Source organism: Mytilus trossulus, chromosome 7, assembly GCF_036588685.1.
Source record: "Mytilus trossulus isolate FHL-02 chromosome 7, PNRI_Mtr1.1.1.hap1, whole genome shotgun sequence".
In the NCBI taxonomy this organism is placed as follows: domain Eukaryota; kingdom Metazoa; phylum Mollusca; class Bivalvia; order Mytilida; family Mytilidae; genus Mytilus; species Mytilus trossulus.
In genome coordinates this window covers 17,329,815-17,351,881 of record NC_086379.1, presented here as the reverse complement: position 1 = coordinate 17,351,881, position 22,067 = coordinate 17,329,815, and the positions used below count along the sequence as shown (strand labels likewise).

Sequence of the window (22,067 nt, the reverse complement as noted above, 5' to 3'; positions counted from 1 at the left end):
TGTTAGTCTTGTATAATTTTAATTTTAGTTTCTTGTGTACAATTTGGAAATTAGTATGGCGTTCATTATCACTGAACTAGTATATATTTGTTAAGGGGCCAGCTGAAGGACGCCTCCGGTGCGGGAATTTCTCGCTACATTGAAAACCTGTTGGTGACCTTCTGCTGTTGTTTTTTTATTTGGTCGGGTTGTTGTCTCTTTGACACATTCCCCATTTCCATTCTCAATTTTAGAGTCACTTAAAGTAGACGTAACAAAACAGATTTAACAGTAAAAGTAATAATAATAAATAGAATAGTTGTGTGGTTCAAGGTATGACGGGATACATCCACTGATCCTAAGGGTTACATGCTCAAAACATTGTAATAATCCGGTGTTGGGGTATGAGAGGCAAAATATTAGGAGCTACATCCTTTAATGGCTTTTCAATATATATATGCACCAACTCATATACCATCTCAAAACACAGCATGAAAAATGACAATTATCTGAAGTTGTGAAATCTCAACTTTTGAAAGTTAGTAGTTAAATATATTTTTACAGATCCGAAATTGTTTCGTGATACATGTATCATTGAGTAATAAATTAAACAGAGCCCCTAACTCTTACAATATTGTGAAAATGTCCTATAATTATCACATTTCATAAGTTGCAAGTTTCAAAAAAATATATCAACTATCTCTCACAGAATCATGGTGCACCTAACCCATTTACGCACACACACTCTCATAAAAAGATATAAAATTGCTAACAGATAAAACATATCAGAAAAATACAATTCACGGGGTTTATTTTTTTGAAATTATCTCGATATCACTAACATAGATCCTAGATAAAACACTCCTCATAAAAGTTCCAAAAGGACGTTAACTACAGATTTTCGTCTTTATACCATGCAAAAAAAAAAAAAAACATTCTCTCTACATTTTCCTTAAATTGCTCGCTAATGAAACATGAAACTGTATATCACTATCATGTTGTCTTAAAAATCCACTAAATACAAAATGAACCATATTCATACGATCTCATCAACATATTTCAAAAATAGTAAAGATCGACGTTCAATATAAACATACAAAAATCGGCATTTCTCATAGAAAATAATTATTGAATTACAAATCTGAAAACGCAGTACCAACTTTCTGCTATTACGTTACACAATTAAATAAATCAAATATTAATGACTAGATAATTCAAACTTGATACTTATGTAAATGAAATTGAAATAAAAATCTACATGTATAAAAATGCACAAGTGTTTAGCATAGTGTCATGTATATGCAATATCAACAATCGTTTATTATTTTCATCAGAATAATAGAAAAAATCAAGCAAACGTACATAATACGAATTGTTCAAGTATTTTAAAAAGATAAGTAATATCAACATACGCAAAATAAAAAACATCTTAGTACATCATAGTAGCGGATTGTCATGAGATAAATCTCACGGACAAAAACATGAAAAGTTCGCCAGAAAAGTCGTTGTACCATCATCATAGGGCATTGTCATGAGATATATCTCACGGACAATACGTTCAAGAAAAGCATCGCTGTACACAGATTAATAAATTGTCATGAGATGAATCTCACGGACAAAAAGTTCCAGTAAAGCATCACTGTAAACATCCGGGTAACTTGTCATGAGTAAAACTCAAGGACAAAAAGGTTCAAAATAAGGGAGCTACCATTTGATTTTTATGGGGGGCTAGGATGAAATTTGAAAAAAATAGGCAGGAAAGGAGTTTTGAGAAGAAGAAAAAAGGCAGGATGAGACACTTGCAAATCATGGGTTTTCTTGTCAAAATCGGAAATAAAATGAACTAATTAAATAACTCATTGTTCCGTCAATAATTTTCTTAGCAAGTATTCGTTTAACTTTGTAAAAACGATTTTCATCACTCGAAACAGTTTTGTCTCCTGGATCGGTGAAACTTTCATCTTCAAAACGAGCTGGTTTCTTTTTTAATCAGGTTGATTTCCGGATTGGAGACTAAATGTACAGAAAACTGGGATTTTGATAAGGCAACTTGAAGAAAATCATAATCTGCATACAAAACACAATTTAAACACACAAAGTTTATTATTTATTCAATAGTAACATACCAGATAATGAGATCAATCTCACGTATCTGAATCATGAAAACTGGAAATGTAGAAACTTATTGACAGTCAGCAGGCAGACGCAAGGCGCCGGATTCTAATAACCCACAACCTGGCTAATTCTGGTATAGGATTAATTCCATCGATATAAAGTGCGTAATTTAAATATTGTCAATGAAAAACTCTATTTTCAGTATATCGGGCACATAAAAAAATTTGACCACCCACGTGGTTTTCCCACTTCAGTGAAAAAATATGGGGAAAAAAATGTCAGTTCACATGGTTTCAGTTCAGTTTTAAACAAATAAAGTCCTTTGAAATTATAGTTAGGGTCCTCCGCCATGTAATAATCTTGTGTGGGGGTACGAGAGGCAAAATATTAGGAGCTCATAACATTACATCCTTTCATGGCACTTGCAAAACGAAAAAGAGACAGTACATGTGATTACGATTACATATTGTCCATTTGACTTCTATATATACTGAGTGCCAATGAAAACGCAACACTTTTGTTTTTTCAAAAAAATCTTATAATTTTTATTTTATCTATATTAGAACTTTGCATAGTTGGTTTAAAATGACTTTTAAGACAATTGACGACAACTTTACGGTTGAGTGATTTTTGGAACAAATGCGAAGTAAGGGTTATTTTGAACGGAAATAAACCGAGTTCACCGCTTTTCAACCTACGCACCATTTTCACGATTTTGTCATTTAAAGCTTGGCTAATGTCATGAATTTTCCCGCCTTTATTGTAAGGAAACTGCAATAAACATTTGAGTAAATGCCAGGACTTTCTGACAACCAGCGACATGCAGTTTTGGGCATGATCCAATGAAGCCTTTCACTGCATACAACTACGAGAAGACTGAAGTTGTAGCCTCTACAATAACCCAAATCATCCACAAATTCAACCAAAATGGACCATTTAATGATAAGCGACATCCCGGGGTACACAAAGCAAGAAACGCTCAGCCAGACCGATACATTTGGTCTTAAACATATTCGATATTGACTCTGATGGGTAAACAAAGGTCACGAGAGTTCAATGGTGGTCATGGTAGATCCTTTGGAGCAATTCCAGTAAAGCATCATTTGCGCAGAAATTTTTAAAGAGCACCAAAGTCTTTCCTTAGAGACATCTTAACGGCCGTAAGGCGTAAATATCGAATTCTGTAGACCAAAAATCATTCATTGTGTACCAAAACCGTCAGTGGTGGTAACATAGACATTTAGCACCCATCTTGGCCAAAAGTCATGTGTTTCGCCCGATTTTGGTCCGATCGAGCAAATTTTGCATCAGATTGGACATGGTTTAGACGATGAAAATCACCACCAATATCATAAAGTCAGCTTGAGTTTGATATACGGGATAGGTGGAACAACATTCCTTGAGATCACATTAAACGTCCGGAATGATTAGTTCCACGGCGTTGTCGAGATTGCGCTGCACAACGGGGTTGTAACATGTTTTGTTAGGACTGTGAGTTGATGATTCGACATTGGATGTTTCGTTTACCTATAGCGTCGGAAAGATGACAATGAAACATTTTTGTTTCATATCGATCTATTGTTAGAATTGTTAATGTTCAAGAACAATTTATTTTGAAAGATTATCATTTCTAATATAAATTTTATTTTTAAAAAACCAAGTGTTGCGTTTTCATTGGCACTCAGTATATTTGCAGAAAAACATTCTTAAAAATTCATTTTTATGAATTAATAATTTTTTCCTTGATATATGTTAATATATGGTATATACGAACTCTGGCTATTAATTTCATAATTTTTGGTCAATATTTTAAAAAGTTTCCCATTAGGTCTCTATGTTAATTTTATTTTTTGAAGTGTTGATTACCTGATGGAGTAAGTATAAGTAGTGTAACGGCCTTCTAAACAAAACAAAAACAACATACATGTGCTTTTAATGTTTGTTTATTTGAACCATGTGACTTTGCATATTTAAATATTAAGATGACCTCTACTGACCATCAACTTAACTTAGATTTCATGTCATGTGATTGTAATAGTTGTTCTATCTATGATAAGAAACTGCAATTTCCATTTTCTTTTAAAAAAAAACATTACTTAGATATAGTATAAACTAGTAAAATAGTACTTTATAGGGAAAGGATATGAAAATGAATATTGACGCTTAAAAAATTTTTTTTTGGTTCCGGTAAAAAAAAAAGGGTTGCCTAGCAACCCTTTTTACAACATAATTTAATTAGCACATACGAATTGATGTATCTGTACAAATAAACATATTTTCCATAAAAGATGGTTGGTTTGAGAATAACTTGAAGTTACAATTGAATATTTACTTCACAATTTTCTGATCAACTACTTAGCTACAGAAATATTCCTGAGCAACGGTTAATAAAAGGTGATTTGTGTCCTCTGAAGTATGAATCTAGCAACATAAAAAACAATAGTCCTTATTTTTTTAATGATTTTTTTCTTTTCAAATGAGCCATTTGAGGATAGATTACTCTTTCAGTAAAAAATTTATACTGGACTAATAGGGAATTTTTTTTTTATTATTACTTGAAGCGAGAAAACTAGTTCAGTGGCACCATTGTTTCTTTTTATTTCTTAAAACATATGATGAAACCTATCTTCTCACAATTTTTCAAAACTATCTGAAAGAACTTTTTTATGCACACAAGTGTGTTTTTTTCAAAAACAATCTAACCAAATTTAGGCAATTTTCAATGACCCGTAGCATGTAAAATAGCACGGTGACCAAACTTTTTTATTATATTTAAAAAAAAAAAGCATAGTAAAATCATTATTTTAGCAAATAATAAGAAAATTCTGTCTCAACACGCTTTCTCCTCTCTTATAAATAGTGTCAGAGTTTACTTTTTAAGCAAATGTAATAATTCTATATTTAACGACCAAAAGGGGTCCTGATTGGCCTAGTCTGTTCGATTACTAAATCTCAATTGGCATGAGACTCGGTTAAAATAAGTATGTTTTAATATTCTTTCTTAATCTTCCACTGTTGATATACAAAAATAGCAATGGATAGATGCAGGGTAGTTATATTAGTTAGGAAAGAGCATTTTATCTTTTGTGATGGGGAAGATGGAAGTTTAACGAAATGAATGTGATAGTGTCTTGATCTGAAGATAAATAATATTGCCCAAAACATGCTAAAACATTTTTTTGTTCATTTAGATGCACATTTGAAACTATTTAAAATACAAAATCAGTGTGTATGCAATAAAAAAAATTGACGAAAAATATGAAATAATCAAGCCTTATAAGTTAAAACGATTGAAAATGAATATATTGTATATGCATACATGTAACTTCTCTTAGCAGTTATAATCCTTTTCTCTTCTTCTTATTGATATAAATAATTTGTCTTTAAATAACATTTGATTGTCTTCTGGAGAGTTGTCTCATCAGACGACATCTTTTAAATTTGTGTATATACAGTCATTGGACAAAAGTGAAAAAAGTCCTATTATTTCAACTAAAATCGATATTTTTCGAAAAAATATTACGAAGTAACCGTATGTGCGATTTTCATAATAAAGATACCAAAAGATGTAGAAATGTCTGAAGTTTTATTGTTTATTTGATTATAATATTACTGATGCTCTTTTTAATTATCTGACGAGATGAACACAAAGAAAAATATTTCTTGAAAAGTTTGCAATTATTTTAACCAAATTAAAATCGTAAAAAATTGCATTTGTGTTTAACTCATCAGATGATGAATACGAAACTCAAGAAAATTGTAACCACACATGCCAAATAAACAATAAAAATTCAAGCATTTCTTCATCTTTTGGTATCTTTTTTATAAAAATCGCTCATACGGTTACTTGGCAATATTTTTTTGAAAAATATTGATTTCAGTTGAAATAATGGGACTTTTTTTGGAGTGAGAACTCACTTTTGTCCCATGACTGTATGTGTAATCAGTCTCATGAAATTAAATTTGCTATATTATTTACTTTTCCGGATAAGACATGTGTTTTAAATATATTTTTTTTTCTAATTTTTGTCCAAATAAAATCTTAAATAAACTGTTGCTGTTAAGTTTTTCTAAATAATTAATTGGTTGCTATGCATTTTTTCAATATACAGCAATGGTTTACACTTTAAATGAATGATTGCTTACATCTTATGTGATGACACCCTCTAGACCTTTGAAGTTAGGTCTATGTAATAGTTTATATAGTCCTGAATGTAATCATGTATGGTTGCTAGGTACATTTTTTATCAAATAAGGGTGGTTGCTAGGCACTTTTGAAATGACCTTGACTTTTTATTTTTCATATGTTGATAAGAAGTGGCTTAAAACATCCTGATAATTTTCTCCATGTTTACTAGCCTCTTTCTATTAATTATATTTCCATTCAAAATCCAATTAATAAACACAAGGTCAAAGGTCAAGGTCATCAATGACCTTTGACCTTTGAAAAAATTCATGGTAATTTAATTTCCAATAGTTTGCACATCATAGTCAATCAATAAAAATTACTTTTTGTGGATTATTTTAATAAAATGGCAACATTTTAGAGGTAAAAAGGCAAAAATGACATATTTTTGTTTCCATAGCAACCATCCTAGAACCTAATTTCCCAAACATTTTGTTATAATTTTTTTATAAGAAACATCGATACTTTTCATTCATAACCACAAGTTAAATGGAGGTGGATGCAAAAATGTCTATTTTGTTCATACAAAATGTGTAAAATTTGTCTTCAGAACTATATTGAAAAATATTCAGCCAAAATATTTTTTATATATGACATTGCTTTTTTGTTTGCTAAGTTTCATTTTTCTTAAAAATATTTACAAATATCATTAAATAAAACCTAGTTTTGATTACAAATGACTGCAAAGTAGTTGTTTTTTCGATGCTAAATTCCTCAAAATTTGTGGGAAATCTAATTCACTTGGTTGCCATGGCAACCATGACCTAGCAACATTTGGGTGGGCATTTTTTCTAACTTTTTCACATGATCACATGTTTTGGCTAAGTTTCATAAAAATCGGTAACTATGCGTGCCGGACCCCCTATATAAAACGGTTGGTGGTTACAGAGAATGGCTCTTAATATTATAACTGTCAATGCCAATCAAGGACAATCAGTCAGGCGCGGATCCAGAAGGGGGGTGTCGGGGATTGGAACCCCCCTTTTTTGAACGATTAATGCATTTGAATGGAGACATGTAATTGGAACCCCCCTTTTTTAATGGCTGGATCATTGAGAGGGAGCATTTGAAAGATTTAAACCACTTAATTAGAGTATTGTTATGCCATCTAGAGTAACAGAAAAAGAAGCCCATCAAATTAAAAAAAGTCATCTTCCTGAGTCATCTTTCTGAAACAAAACAAAAATGCATTTAACTTGTAAAATCTAAGAGCGGCCAGCTTTTAATCTTTTAATGCGATGTGTTAAATTGTACTCGGAGTAGTGTTTTGAGGCTGTAAATACAGGTATATATTTTGTTCATTTGTTATCATAAACCTTAATTTAAAACTAGCTACACGTGAACAGATTAGTAATAATTTGATATTCTTTTACACATATAAAACCATTGGAGTTATCACCCCTTAATATGCTCGTTTCTAATATTCCAAAATATTTTAAATAATAATGTTTTCAAATCAATTAAACTGAAAATATCTATAGAATGACCAAATCGCAACATAAAATAAAAGCAAAGTAACGAAAAAAAATTTTGGAAAAATATTTAAATGTAATAAGTACTATTTTCAAATACCAATATGTACATTTTTTTCATTGAGATAAACAGTTTCTATTTCATTTGTCTGAAGTTGTACCGTAACCTAATGAAGTTTACTGAAGGTAATGGTACCGACCTTTCCAGGTATATCGGTATGCAGTATGGTTGTCCCCGAAGGAGTGTGTTAATTCACAGCCCTGACGGAGTAGAACCATTACTACCACTTAACCCTTTCACTATATCAATAGTGCACTTAGGGTTTGGAAAGGAAGAATACTCTCTCCCACTTTCTATTATTAAATTTCTTTTAGCATCTCTCTTCCCCTCTCTATCCTTTCTCTCTGTCTACCCTTTCTTCTCATTTTCTATTTCTCTAACCATTCTCTCTCCAACCACTCTCTCTGCCTCCTCACCATTCGTATCTCTGCTTACCATTCTTTACTTTGTCCTTTATCTTTTTTCTTCCCCGACAGTGCGAAAAACGGTAAATGTGCGCGAGATAGAGATTGAGAATGTGAGAGACAGAGAGTGAGAATGTGAGAGACAGCGAGGTGAGAGAGATAAACGGTTAGAATGTGAGAGAAATAGACAGTGAGAGAGATAGAGAGTGAGAAAGATAGAGAGTGAGAAACAGTGAGAGAGATAAAGAGTGAGAAACAGAGGGAGAGATAGAGAGTGCGAAACAGTGAGAGAGATAGAGAGTGAGAAACAGTGAGAGAGATAGAGAGTAAGAAAGTGAGAGAGAGAGATAGAGGGAGAATGTGTGAGACAGATAGAGAGTGTGAATGTGGGAGAAAGTGAGAATGTGAGAGAGATAGACAGTGTGAGAAACAGTCTGTTAAAGAGTGTGAGAGAGAATGTTAGCGAGAGGAACATGTGAATGAGAGGAGAGAGAGTGCAGGCAAAGTGGCGACCCTGTTAGTGAGAGAGAATGTGAAAGAGTGCCAACGAGAGAGAGTATTAGCGAGAGGGAGATAGTCCGTTTGAAGAGAAGGAGTGTAAGGGAGAATGGAGTGTGAGCAAGTGAAAGTGATCGACAGTGAGAATGTAAACGTAAACAAAGTTTAGAGGGGAAGAAGGAAGTAAAAGATTACAAATAGAAACATTTTCTTTTGTTTACTTTAAATATCTTGAATTAAGAACCTAAGGTACAAATGTACATTCTCCTCAAAACATATTATTGAGGAGAAAAAGGCATTAAAAAGAAGGGCGAAAGATATCAGAGGGACAGTCAAACTTATAGATCGAAAATGATCGACTTGCAGAGTTTTTTTTCTAAAATGTTCATCGGAAGATCGAACCTTGTATGTTAGGAAAATAAAACTGTAAACGTGTTTGTCAAAAAAACAAAGCTAGAGAACCTTACAAGTGATTGCGATATCTTTTCTTGACTTTTATTTCTTGTCGCAGTGGAAAAATTGATTTAGAATATTTCTAAATCCATAAAGACAAACTGCTCCTGTGTTTTTTGTCTTAGGAAGTCATTTTAAACAGTGGTATTAAATCGGTGCACATGGATAAACTTGAAACATTTTGCAATTTGCATATCCAAATTCTGACGCATTTATCGTTGATGGGGCAGCAATGATTAATTCCAGGTCACCTTGTTGGGCAACAATATTGGATGATTTTGCAAATGTGTCATACTGCCTTAAATAAAATCTTGCATCGATAAGTGTTCAAGAGTAGACATTGTGTCAGAAGTTTACTAAATGAATAATTTATAGGTTAGATGTGACAAGACAAAAGTTGGTTCTGGAGTAGTTTTCTCTATGAAGATGACAACGAAACAAAATTTTTCAAGTGTCTTGCCGACAGAAATGCTTTTTTAGAGACTAATAAGGATACTTTCCAGCTACTCCTTTATAAGCATGGAAAAGCAGATATACGAATGTTTGTCCATGTTCGGCATGATTATGAAAATTGTTGAAGACGATAATTTTAGGTAGCACCGACACAGATGTAGTAGTGTTAAGAATTGCAGCTCTCCAAAAATATGGTAGAACAAACTGTGAATAGGTTTTGGCAGGAATGAAGACTTTTGATGGCTTCCTGTACGTGATATATCAAATGCGTTTGGTCCTCGTGTAGCTACTCTTTCTTTCATTCTGTGGATGTGACACTTTGTCGGATTTTCGTGGGAAAGGGAATAGGTCAGTTTGGATGACATGGGAAGTATTTCAACAAGTAAGGGACGTATTTTTTTCTTTGCTGAGGTATAAAGACACATACATGGACATAATAGAAGCATTTGTTTGCATCATATATGACAGAACAACATCACCATTTGCTGTAAACAAGAATTTTTACCCAGGAAGCAGCGGCATTGTGATGTAGTTCCGCCTACAAGAGTTTTTTCCGGAGCACATCCAAAGAGCATCGTATCAAGGAGGACAAGTTTGGGCTCAACCTGATTTATGTACCAATTCATGAACACTGGGGTTGGATGAAAGAAAAAAAATGATGACAGTTGGAACCCAAAAAGGACTTCTTCGGCTGCCGTTAAAGTTGCATCCTCCTGTCTGGAACTTTTGAAATGAGGAGGCGAAAAATCCAGATGTGTTAGCGACTGTAAATACTACCGTTCTGTCATTCCTTAAACGGTTTTTTTTTATTGGCTACTATCAGATAATTATAAGATTACCAACCTGTCTTTCTAACAAAACTAGGCATTTAATCTTAACAAAGAATGTGATATCACTTGTTAAGTTGATGGAAATTATAAAAAAAAAAAATCAAAAATTTTGCCGCCATTTTGGAACCGGAAGTCACTCTTTTTGTCAATTATGTGGGTTTTTTTTCGTAATTTAGGAACTGTAATTTACGTTTAATAAAACTTACATTGGATTATATACCTATAACACAGCTTTCAAGGATTTCCGAATTGTAGCCAACTGGATATGATGCCATTTGCAAAAAGTGCCTATCTTAAAAAAATGGACATTTTTTATGGCCAGCATCTGGTTTCTTTTAATTATCATTTAGCCCATCTTTATACCAAATTTCATGCTTGTATCACAATTTGTACAATTATGTCCATAATATCTCCCACTAATTTGACGTAATCAAAAAGTATGTCTGTTCAACAGTTGACTAATTCAAACTCAGGAGCCTTGTTTACAAGACTTATATGAGATATGGGTTCCGCCATCGTTAGCGAACGCGACGATGTAATGTGGCCTTATTCAATTGTGACTTTATATGTTATTCTTTCCCACAAGATCTGCCATAGATTTGGAGAAAACAAAAATCTGCCATAGATATGATTTGTTTGACATCGCATATTTGCCATCGCCATAGATTTTCAAACCCGCCATATAATTGATTAAGTCGTGAACAAATTACTTAACTTCTATTAATTAATCTTCGTCGTAAGTTTTTTGTGAAATTGACTGCAAATTGTCAATCAAGTTAGCACAATTTGGTGCTGAAGGAATCTACATGGAATTTTCCTATTTTGTATTTTAGACGGAAAAAATGTACGTTGACCCTACCAAAAAGCTATATGTCGTATCTTATTTTATAATTCTATCATTTAGTTTATGGATTTAAAAAAAAGGCTTTTCTTATCCCAGGAATAGATTACCTTAGCCGTTTTTGGCACAACTTTTTGGAAATTTGAGTCGTCAATGGTCTTCAACTTTACTTGTTTGGCTTTATAACTTTTGTATCTGAACGTCACTGATGAGTTATGTAGACGAAGCGCGCGTCTAGCGTATCAAAAAGTAAAATCACAAAAATTAGTACAACAGTTGAACGATTGAAAAATCCTTTACTTTTGTTTCTAATTTTACAGGACATATATTAGCTCCTCTATTATATCCTGATATACTATATTTAAAAAAAAACATTTTAAGTTTATCATTTTGGAAACTTATCATGTATTCTAATACCACATTGATACAATGTAACTTTTAAAGTGAAACATGTTATCCTAGGTTACCTGTTTCAGCGTTGACAGAATTTTTGTTGGTAAGTCCGTGTTGCTCTCCAGTTGATAAGTCTTTCGTACATACAGTTACAGCACTTACAACTACAATAAACATTCCAGGTTATTAATGAAGGTTACAAATGGGGTATATTTTATTGAAGAACAAGAAATCAAATGACAAATTCACGGCGAACAATAAATAACATAATATACATTTACGATGCTTTTGACAACTTGCAAGTTTTTGATTTTTAAAAGCACAAAAATACTAAAAGTAAAAATATGGAAACATGTTGCACAAAAATTACACTTTTATACCCACATGCATAATTAGTGTCTTTCGCTGGGGAGAACATGTTTAGAAAATCCACAACTAGGCTTTGAAATAGTTTTGTATCAAGTTTTGTTTGAATTTGATGTTTTTTTTATGCAAATAATTTTTATAATAAACTACATCCGAAAATTCAATATAGATACATTTGTGACTTATAGTTTTGGTCTAGAGCTCATCCAAACGAAAGGTGATCCTCGAAACGTGTCAAGTACACGTCAATCGGTATGTTTGAAAACATTTGTATGTATTACAATGAAGAATTATTTTTAGTGTTGCTTTTGTAACAGTTTTGATTGAATATAAATATTTTAGTTAAAAGTTTTTATTTTGCTCCTTATTACTGTGACTTGACTGTAAGTGTTGCTTTCCACCTATTGCAACTTATTCAAAATTCTGACCAATTGCAATTTGTTTTATAAAACCAAACTGTTCAACTGGTCAGAAATTTGAACAAACTGCTGGAGAAAACCACAGCCAAGTCATGAAAGTGCAAGGTGATATAATAAAACATACTTACAATCCTATAAGACTTTCATTCCACTTTAATGTTAATGTGGAAAATCAGTCTTCCAGTTTATATAAATATTTTGTAGTCATTGTCATGCTAAAGGTGAAATGTTGAAATTTTGAATTGCTATAAAAATGTCCAAACTAAGCTTTCATATAGCTTTTCTTTTGAAAAGTCCTCTTTATTCTATATTAATGTGAATTAAAACATTTCATATTCAGTAATATATGTGCGATATTACAATATGTTTGAAGAAAGTTTCCATGGGGTGATAATATTTTTTCTTTTCTTTTAAAAAGTCTTTATTCCAAAGAATACTGTTTTGGGGGTTATCTCCCCATGGAAACTTATCAATAAAGAATTGTTATTTCACACATAATTTACTGAATATATGACATTTTAATTCAAATGAAGTCTGATTCTTATGAATATAGAAGATTTTTCGAAAGAAAAACTAAATAAACGCTCAGTTGGGAAATCTTTATAGCAATTCTAAATTACAACATTTCACCTTTAGCGTGACAATGACCTTAAATAAAGGCAACAGTAGTATACCGATGTTCAAAACTCATAATTCGATAGAAAAAAAACCAAATCCGGGTCATAACCCAAAACCTAGCGAAACGCATTAAATACAAGAGAATGACAACACAACATTAAAATGCATGTAACACACAGAGAAACGAACTAAGCATTATGGACCCCTTGGGGAAACTACTCAGCTAAAAAAAATATTTTTTGCTCCATGCCTAAACCAAGAGCCTAGCTATGTGCATACTGAAAAGTAGCAAAGTATAGACAAAATCCGATAAGAATAACAAATGTAACATCAAAACTAAATACATGAATTTGGGATAGAAAAGTACCGTGACACGTTTTATAAAATATTTAGACAAACTGGAAGACTGATTTTTCTGACATGATTAAAGTGTAATTAAAGTCTTATAGGATTGTAAGTATACTTTATTCTATCACCTTGCCCTTTCACATTTTGACTCAACATCGGGGCTTTTTATAGCTGACTATGCGGTATGGGCTTTGTTCATTGTTGAAGGCCGTACGGTGACCTATAGTTGTTAATGTTTGTGTCATTTTGATCTTGTGGATAGTTGTCTCATTGGCAATCATACCACATCTTCTTTTTTATAATATCAACAGTTTGTTCAAAATTCTGACAAAATTCTGACCAGTCGATCAGTTTGGTTTAATAAAATAAATTGCAATTTGGTCAGAATATTGAGTTGCAATTATAGTTGGAGAGCAACATTAACAGGCAAGTCAATGTAAAGTGTTCATTTATCTTTAAGGGTGGGTGGGGTTTTTTTTTTTTGCGGGAATCAAAATAAGAAAATATATATATTTATTACTTTTAACTTCTTGATAAATAAGCAACACTATTTTTTCACAATTTTGTTTTAATTTGTTTCTTTCAAATAATAACTATACTCAATTTTTTTAAATAATGATATTCTTCTTTTTAAAATATTAGCGTATTATTACAAATTTTAAACTTGAATTCACCAAGGAGGAAATACAACATCTACAAATCAAATTGCGAAAAGAGCAGCAAAAGTACTATGTTCTTTTTAGAAATATTTTTTTTTAAAATGCACCATTATTCGATTCTACGACTAGGCAAAAATTAAAGTATCAATGTTTTTCTTTCCAAAGAGTATTGATTTAGCCTGCAGGTAGGTTGGTCCATTGAATTTGAAAATTTGATGGCTTGGTTACTCCACTACTAGTTATATACGCCATAGTAAACGATTCTTTGAATGATATTGTTGTATCTCAAAATGTAGTAGTATCCAACTAACAATTTAAAAATTAGTCATGTGATCATTCACTATGGTGGAGCAACTTCCGAAGCAAGGTTGTCGGCTCTCCGGACATTCCCGAAGTCCTGCGTTTAACACCCTGCCGAGTTTATGAGCTTCAGTCCTTGCTTGGAAGTTGGTACGATACAGCAGAGGGAAGACGTAAAAAATTGGGTTCCGTATGAATGAACTAATGTTTGTTTCAAAAGTTATTCAAATTATAACAAATTTGGTTGAATATTGAATTTTATTTCTTTGATTTGGTATATGAAATGGATGTCTTTCAAAAAATATTATTTTACTGAAAAGGTTCGGAAAGTTTGAAAGATAGAAAAGCACATGGTTTTGATCCAGTATAAAATAGTGTTGAAGATTTTATATATTTTGTTGTTTCTTCTGTGAAGAGTTTCTAAATATTTCATGGTAAATTTTAATTGTTGGTTTAATTCAGTGGAAATCATGAATTATATTTCCAAAAATAGAATTTTTGAACAGACCAGTAATTTCTGATAAAAACTGGGCACATGGTTTTAAAGACACGTGTCGCATGGACGTCTGCGATTTTAAAACTATCGTTATATGAAAGGTTTCATCTGCTACACAGCAAGCAATTTAAAGAGAAACCAATAATAAATAAATGTATGAAGTTTATAAAAATGAAAATATATCTATTTATAATTTGCGAAAGCAAATTTACAGATCTAACATTGTTTGGTCGATGTTTAGACGAATTGTATATCTATTATAACTTTTCAACGGTCGTTTCACTGATATTATTGTAGTAATTTTTCAGTTTTAAAAATCAAACATCTTATGGAAATGGGGAACACTGTACGTATGTCAAAAAGGCCCTCTAAAAGTTATAAATGCAGCCAAAGGTTACAGAAGAGGGACGTAACCGGCACCGTTGGGAAACAGATCTAGCAATGTCGTTGGACAGCATACTTCCACGCAAGTTTCAGCTACATGTATGATGACTCTAGAACTTAAAAATGAAGTTGTTCAGATTGTCAATGCCCTTATGCACTCTCCAGCTACTGTTACATCTCCCGACTCAGTCAATGAAAGGCAACAATCGAATACAGGTATAACACAAAGTTCTAATATTTTGCCAATAACTAGTGTAAATGATAATCTATGTTTAAATGTTTCACAAAAACTCAGAACAAAATATTTAAGGATGAATATGTAGGTTAAGTGATTGCTTTAATACAAATTCAGGCACAGAGCAATCAAATTCTCTAACTGTAGATACAAATGGACAGCTGATTATCCAAACTAAACCAAGTAAAAAGATTACTGATTTTTACACATGGATAGATGCTTTCCTTATTTACATAAGTATTTATGTTGGTGTACATTTAGAAGATACACAAGATATTTTAACATGTATGTATTCGGTTAAGTTGGGTGCAAGTCGTTCAATATTGGGCCAGGTTCGAAGGACCATTTAATTAACAGTTTCGTTTAAAGAAAGTTAGAAATTCAGATATGTCATGGGCTACTGTTGACCAAGAACTTTGGATGTTATATATTCATACAGTGCAGCAAAATGCACCTAGTTATGGGGTTAATATGGTTAACACTAACAGAAATGTTTTACGAGTTTAATAACGTAGATGCATGTATGTTACCACAATGTCGATACATTCATAAATGTTTGAGATGCAATGGTCCCCATCATGCCATAAATTGTAGGGTCCCTCAATATGAGGCTGGTTCACGATTGGGTAATTTATGAAAGGTATGATATTTTTGTTCGTTTTTAGAACTTGTTCCAATACTGGCCATAGTTATATTATTTAAGTTCAAATTGAGGGACAAACAAGTTATGTTTTACATAGATAACTGTTCTTTGGTTGCTATTTAAGATAAACAGTCGTCAAACCTGACACAAGCTATGCAGTTGGCTCGACTGCTCGTATTGCAAACAATGGTGTATACTATACAATTCAACAGTATGCTTTATCAAAGGACGGCTCAACTCTGATACAATCTTTCATAACAGTAGGAAAGACATTACATTATAAACTGATATTGATACCATAAACTTATACATCATTAAGTTACTCAAATTTTCATAAATTTACTTAAAATACACAATCACCTATATACGATATAAGAATTAGGTGTATATGCACGAATTACTGTAAAAGATTTTTCTCTGATGAAACGGTACGGTGGTCTCTCATATGAAGAGCTTCTTCAATATACATACAAATATATTTTTATCCTTTTTCAGACATAGGATTTAACATTTTGGAAAAATGTTCATCCAAATCATTTGAATTAATATCATTAATTTTATATTTAGACCTAATTTTGTTATATTGCAGACATCCACTCAAGAAATGAATCTCAATTTCAGTTTTTCCTGTACAAAATTTACAAAATCCCGCATTAGAGAGTATTTTTGGTCTTGCATACCTACCAGTTTCTCTTGCTAAAGTTAACCACAGTTTCCATCTTTTTTCTTAGATAGTTCAAATTCAATTTTATTTTTGTAGAAATCTTCTAGTTTCAGTTTGAAATTACTATTACAATGCTTGTTAAAGGGTATTCCAATATATTTCATTAATTCAGATAATTTATTAGACCATAAATTTTCTCTGTACCAAGTAGATATTTTAATAGGATTGATTGATTGTTGGTTGATTAACGTCCAGTGGCAAATATTTCAGGCATATCTATCAGGACGAATATTTACACAGTGTCTGTAAATTGTGTCATTTTAGGATAATTTAGTTTGTATCAAGTAGGTACGATGTTATGACACAGTATCTGTAAATTATGTCTTTTTATAATAATTCAGTTTGTATCAAGTAGATATTTTGGTAGGACACAGTGTCTGTAAATTGTGTCTTTTTTAATAGGATAATTTAGTTTGTATCAAGTAGATACATTGTTAGGACACAGTGTCTGTAAACTGTGTCTTTTTAGGATAATATAGTTTGTATCAAGTAGATATGTTGATAGGACACAGTGTTTGTAAATTGTGTCATTTTAGGATAATTTAGTTTGTATCAAGTAGATACATTGTTAGGACACAGTGTCTGTTAATTGTGTCTTTTAAGGATAATTTAGTTTGTATCAAGTAGATACATTGATAGGACACAGTGTCTGTAAATTGTGTCTTTTAAGGATAATTTAGTTCGTTTCAAGTAGATACATTGATATAACACAGTGTCTGTAAATTGTGTCTTAAGGATAATTTAGTTTGTATCAAGTAGATACATTGATATGACACAGCGTCTGTAAATTGTGTCTTTTAAGGATAATTTAGTTTGTATCAAGTAGATATGTTGATAGGACACAGTGTTTGTAAATTGTGTCTTTTAAGGATAATGTAGTTTGTATCAAGTAGATACATTGATATGACACAGTGTCTGCAAATTGTGTCTTTTAAGGATAATTTAGTTTGTATCAAGTAGATACATTGATAGGACTCAGTGTCTGTAAATTGTGTCTTTTAAGGATAATGTAGTTTGTATCAAGTAGATACATTGATAAGACACAGTGTCTGCAAATCGTGTCTTTTAAGGATAATTTTGTTTGTATAAGTATATACATTGATAGGACACAGTGGCTGTAAATTGTGTCTTTTAAGGATAATTTAGTTTGTATCAAGTAGATACATTGATAGGACTCAGTGTCTGTAAATTGTATCTCTTAAGGATAATTTAGTTTGTATCAAGTAGATACGTTAATAGGACACAGTGTCTGTAAATTGTGTCTTTTTAGGATAATTTAGTTTGTATCAAGTAGATACATTTTTAGGACACAGTGTCTACAGTAAATTGCGTCTTTTAAGGATTATTTAGTTTGTATCAAGTAGATACATTGATAGGACACAGCGTCTGTAAATCGTGTCTTTTAATGATAATTTAGTTTGTATCAAGTAGATACGTTGATAGGACACAGTGTCTGTAAATTGTGTCTTTTTAATTAAATATATTTTGATTTGTATCAAGTAGATACATCGATAGGACACAGTGTCTGTAAATTGTTACTTTTTAGTAATTTTGATTTGTTTCAAGTAGATACATCAGATATATAGTGTACCTGTCTAGGGGCTTTCGAAGCATTCCGTAAAATGTATATTTATGATATCATTTGGCCACCACTTTTAGAATCACTTAAGGCACTTTTATTGCATGTAACTATATTTATTGCTTATATATCACTTGAAACAAATTAAAAGGGTTTATGGGACGGTTAACTGTTATCCGTAAAGAAAGATCATGTTGCAATTTTGCTAATATTGTTGTCTCATTCTCAAAAACGGATCAATGTTGTCATGGTACATGTATAGAAATAACAGAAACTAAACTAAAAATATTGTCTAATTTATTGATTAAAAATATGAAATGCAAAGACCAAAGGTTAAAGTCCCCTTATTCTCAGACTTTGGTGACAAGTACCAGTGTTCATGGGTTCTAAGTTTTAAAGGTTTGAATACATGTAGGAATAATGGATTCAGTTTCAATTTTACTTTGTCTCATGTGGGGAATTGTTTTTCTTATTTCATAACAGGGTGATTTAGATATAAATATATGTGGTCGTTTAAAAGTACGGTCACGGCGGGTGTGTTGTGTCGCTACCGCATTTGTGGCGGTGGTCGAACTAAGTGTCCAATAAATCTTGGCATAGCCACTGAGTTCGACCATGTGGCGAAAATAGCGACACAACATCTACAAATATATTATGCTTCTTATAATGGAATTATGTATCCGCTGAGCTTCTGTTTCCCAGGGCCAGCATCCGATATATTTTGGAAGCAATAATGTTAATAAGGATATTATTTTGATATATAAGGAAATGACATTATAAGGAATAACAATAAGGTGGAAATAAGGAATAAGAATAATGTGGAAATAAGGAATAAGGAATGGACAATAATGTGGAAATAAGGAATAAGGAATGGACAATAATGTGGAAATAAGGAATAAGGAATGGACAATAATGTGGAAATAAGGAATAAGGAATGGACAATAATGTGGAAATAAGGAATAAGGAATGGACTATAAGGTTTAATTATATATACTAGGGACTTGCCAATAATGTTTCTCGGCAGTCCCATTCTTTGTCAAGCCGTGGCCGTACAATTTTGTACTTTTGCCAAATAAAATATTTCTTACTTTATATGTGTATGTCATTTGGCCCCACGTTGTCTCAGATAATAAGATTTATTCCTATGAAGAATAAATCCGGTTATCGGAGGAAAGTGGGCTTACGTTTTGGGAGTTGTCCCGCTTTGCACACGTGGTGGAACTTGTTATGTATTAAGAGTCACGTTAATTATTTTAACCTTGATAACTCTGACGTCATCATTCTTTCTTTACAACGTACGATACAGCAGAGGGAAGACGTAAAAAATTGGGTTCCGTATGAATGAACTAATGTTTGTTTCAAAAGTTACCCACCCACCCACCACTTAGATTAAAGACATACTCCTAAAAATGTAGTTTTATGCACGTGTTAAAATGTTATATCATGTTGTTCGTTTTTCTGCTGTTTTTGTTCTATTTTTCAGGTTGAAACGACTGGTAGCTTATTCCGATAGTAATCCCAATCCTTCGTCACGGGTTCAGACAAAGACTCCGACCATTGTAATCCCAATCCTTCGTCACGGCTTCAGACAAAGACTCCGACCATTTAATGGCGAAAATAGCGACACAACATCTACAAATATATTATGCTTCTTATAATGGAATTATGTATCCGCTGAGGTTCTGTTTCCCAGGGCCAGCATCCGATATATTTTGGAAGCAATAATGTTAATAAGGATATTATATTGATATATAAGGAAATGACATTATAAGGAATAACAATAAGGTGGAAATAAGGAATAAGAATAATGTGGAAATTAGGAATAAGGAATGGACAATAATGTGGAAATAAGGAATAAGGAATGGACAATAATGTGGAAATAAGGAATAAGGAATGGACTATAAGGCTTAATTATATATACTAGGGACTTGCCAATAATGTTTCTCGGCAGTCCCATTCTTTGTCAAGCCGTGGCCGTACAATTTTGTACTTTTGCCAAATAAAATATTTCTTACTTTATATGTGTATGTCATTTGGCCCCACGTTGTCTCAGATAATTAAATAATATGCAATTAAAAATTGTTAAATATTACAATTAAAATATTGGTACCCAGTCAAATTACTGACTTATGAGACACTTTAAAAATATAACACATATTATAAAACAATTAAAACTAATGTACTAAAATATTACTATACACAATACCTTCTTCGATAAAACATTTGATATAAAGTTCTAGCTAAAAATGGTTGAATAGAATCATTTGACATTAAAAAAAAAAATTCCTGTAAATCAAGATCGTCAAAGAATCGCAAATATCACCAGATTTTTTCATTAAATCATATCTTAAATCTTCATAAAAATCGCACTCTAATAAAAAAATGTTTTTCATCCTCTACACAATTATCTGTACAATATATACAAGTACGCTCATTTAAAGGAATATTTAGCTTGGTGTATCTACCCGTTTCAACTGCCATTGGTAAACAGCCACTTCTAAAATTTGACAAAACACGTCTATGCTGCCTGTTGCGAACTAATTTTACATAAGAACTAAATTCTAAAACATGTTTATACTCTCTATAAATACGTAGTTTATTACCATTGATTTCTGTCATTAAACAATTTTTCAACCCACTCATTTTTATCTTTTTCACATAATTTAGATTAGATCTAAATATTGATTCAGAATTATATACTGCTGTGACTTTGAAATTTTTGTATATTGTATTTCTTTGGAGAGAAAAAATAATGTTGCGCACGCTGTTCCTACAACCCCTGGGATTTAGAAGAGAATCTTCAAAATTTCCTCTGAAAAATGCTCATTTATTGAAATTTGTATCCAATCCTATTGGCAGTATTGTTTTTATAAACAATAAAAGATGTTTAAACTAAGTAACATGTAACAAAATTGATAATTATGTGAACATATTTTAATTGCATATCTTTTAAGACTGTTGTCAGTTATTTATTTCAAAAGAAGAAAAGAAAAAAGTAATACATAATATAAAACAAGAAATTTATCTAGATCAATTTAGGTCTTACCATATAATTTCCATAACAGGAAAAGTGCTGCAAACACGATGCTGTTTTTTCTAGTCATTTTTATAAAATATGATATATTTTCTACGGATTATACATGATTTTGTGTGAACGCGTTCTTAGGTCTCTTATTCCTACATTTGAAATGCTGTGAACGGAAAGATTCGTGTTATTTATTAGTGGGACAATTTCTTTCGTTCAAAGTTAATATTATTAAACATAAAATCAAATAATTTATGTTTTGACATTGTTAAAGTAAACAAATCTTATTTGCCTTTTTCTGTTAGCTAGAACGGTGTAATATACAATATAATTTAAAGTAAAAATAATAATCTCAAATTAAATTTATTATATAAAATTAACACTTGTTCCATTATTGTCAGCACATATAAAAATCTACGTCATGATATTGTGTTACTGTTTTCAATTAATAATATTTTTTCAACGTATTACTTGAGTAAACTTATTTACTTTGTTTGTTTATTTTCTCCGTACTACTAGTAAAATATAATAACAATCACGTGGAGGCTTATATATCATTGTTGAGGAATTGTTATCAGTGCACGTG

At 31.8% G+C, this 22,067-nt stretch overlaps 1 protein-coding gene across 1 annotated transcript in view; it reads right to left on the bottom strand.

The window, feature by feature from the left end:
- LOC134726212 (protocadherin Fat 4-like) overlaps window positions 1–21,626 on the bottom strand; it is a 74,978-nt gene extending 53,352 nt beyond the window's left edge. Inside the window, exons 1-2 of the mRNA XM_063590611.1 lie at window positions 21,503–21,626; window positions 11,760–11,849 (exon numbers count right to left, since the gene is read on the bottom strand). Coding sequence (XP_063446681.1) covers window positions 11,760–11,849; window positions 21,503–21,560 — 148 coding nt within the window. The 5' untranslated portion in view covers window positions 21,561–21,626. The remainder of the gene's footprint in view (window positions 1–11,759; window positions 11,850–21,502) is intronic.
- Window positions 21,627–22,067: the final 441 nt, after the last annotated feature.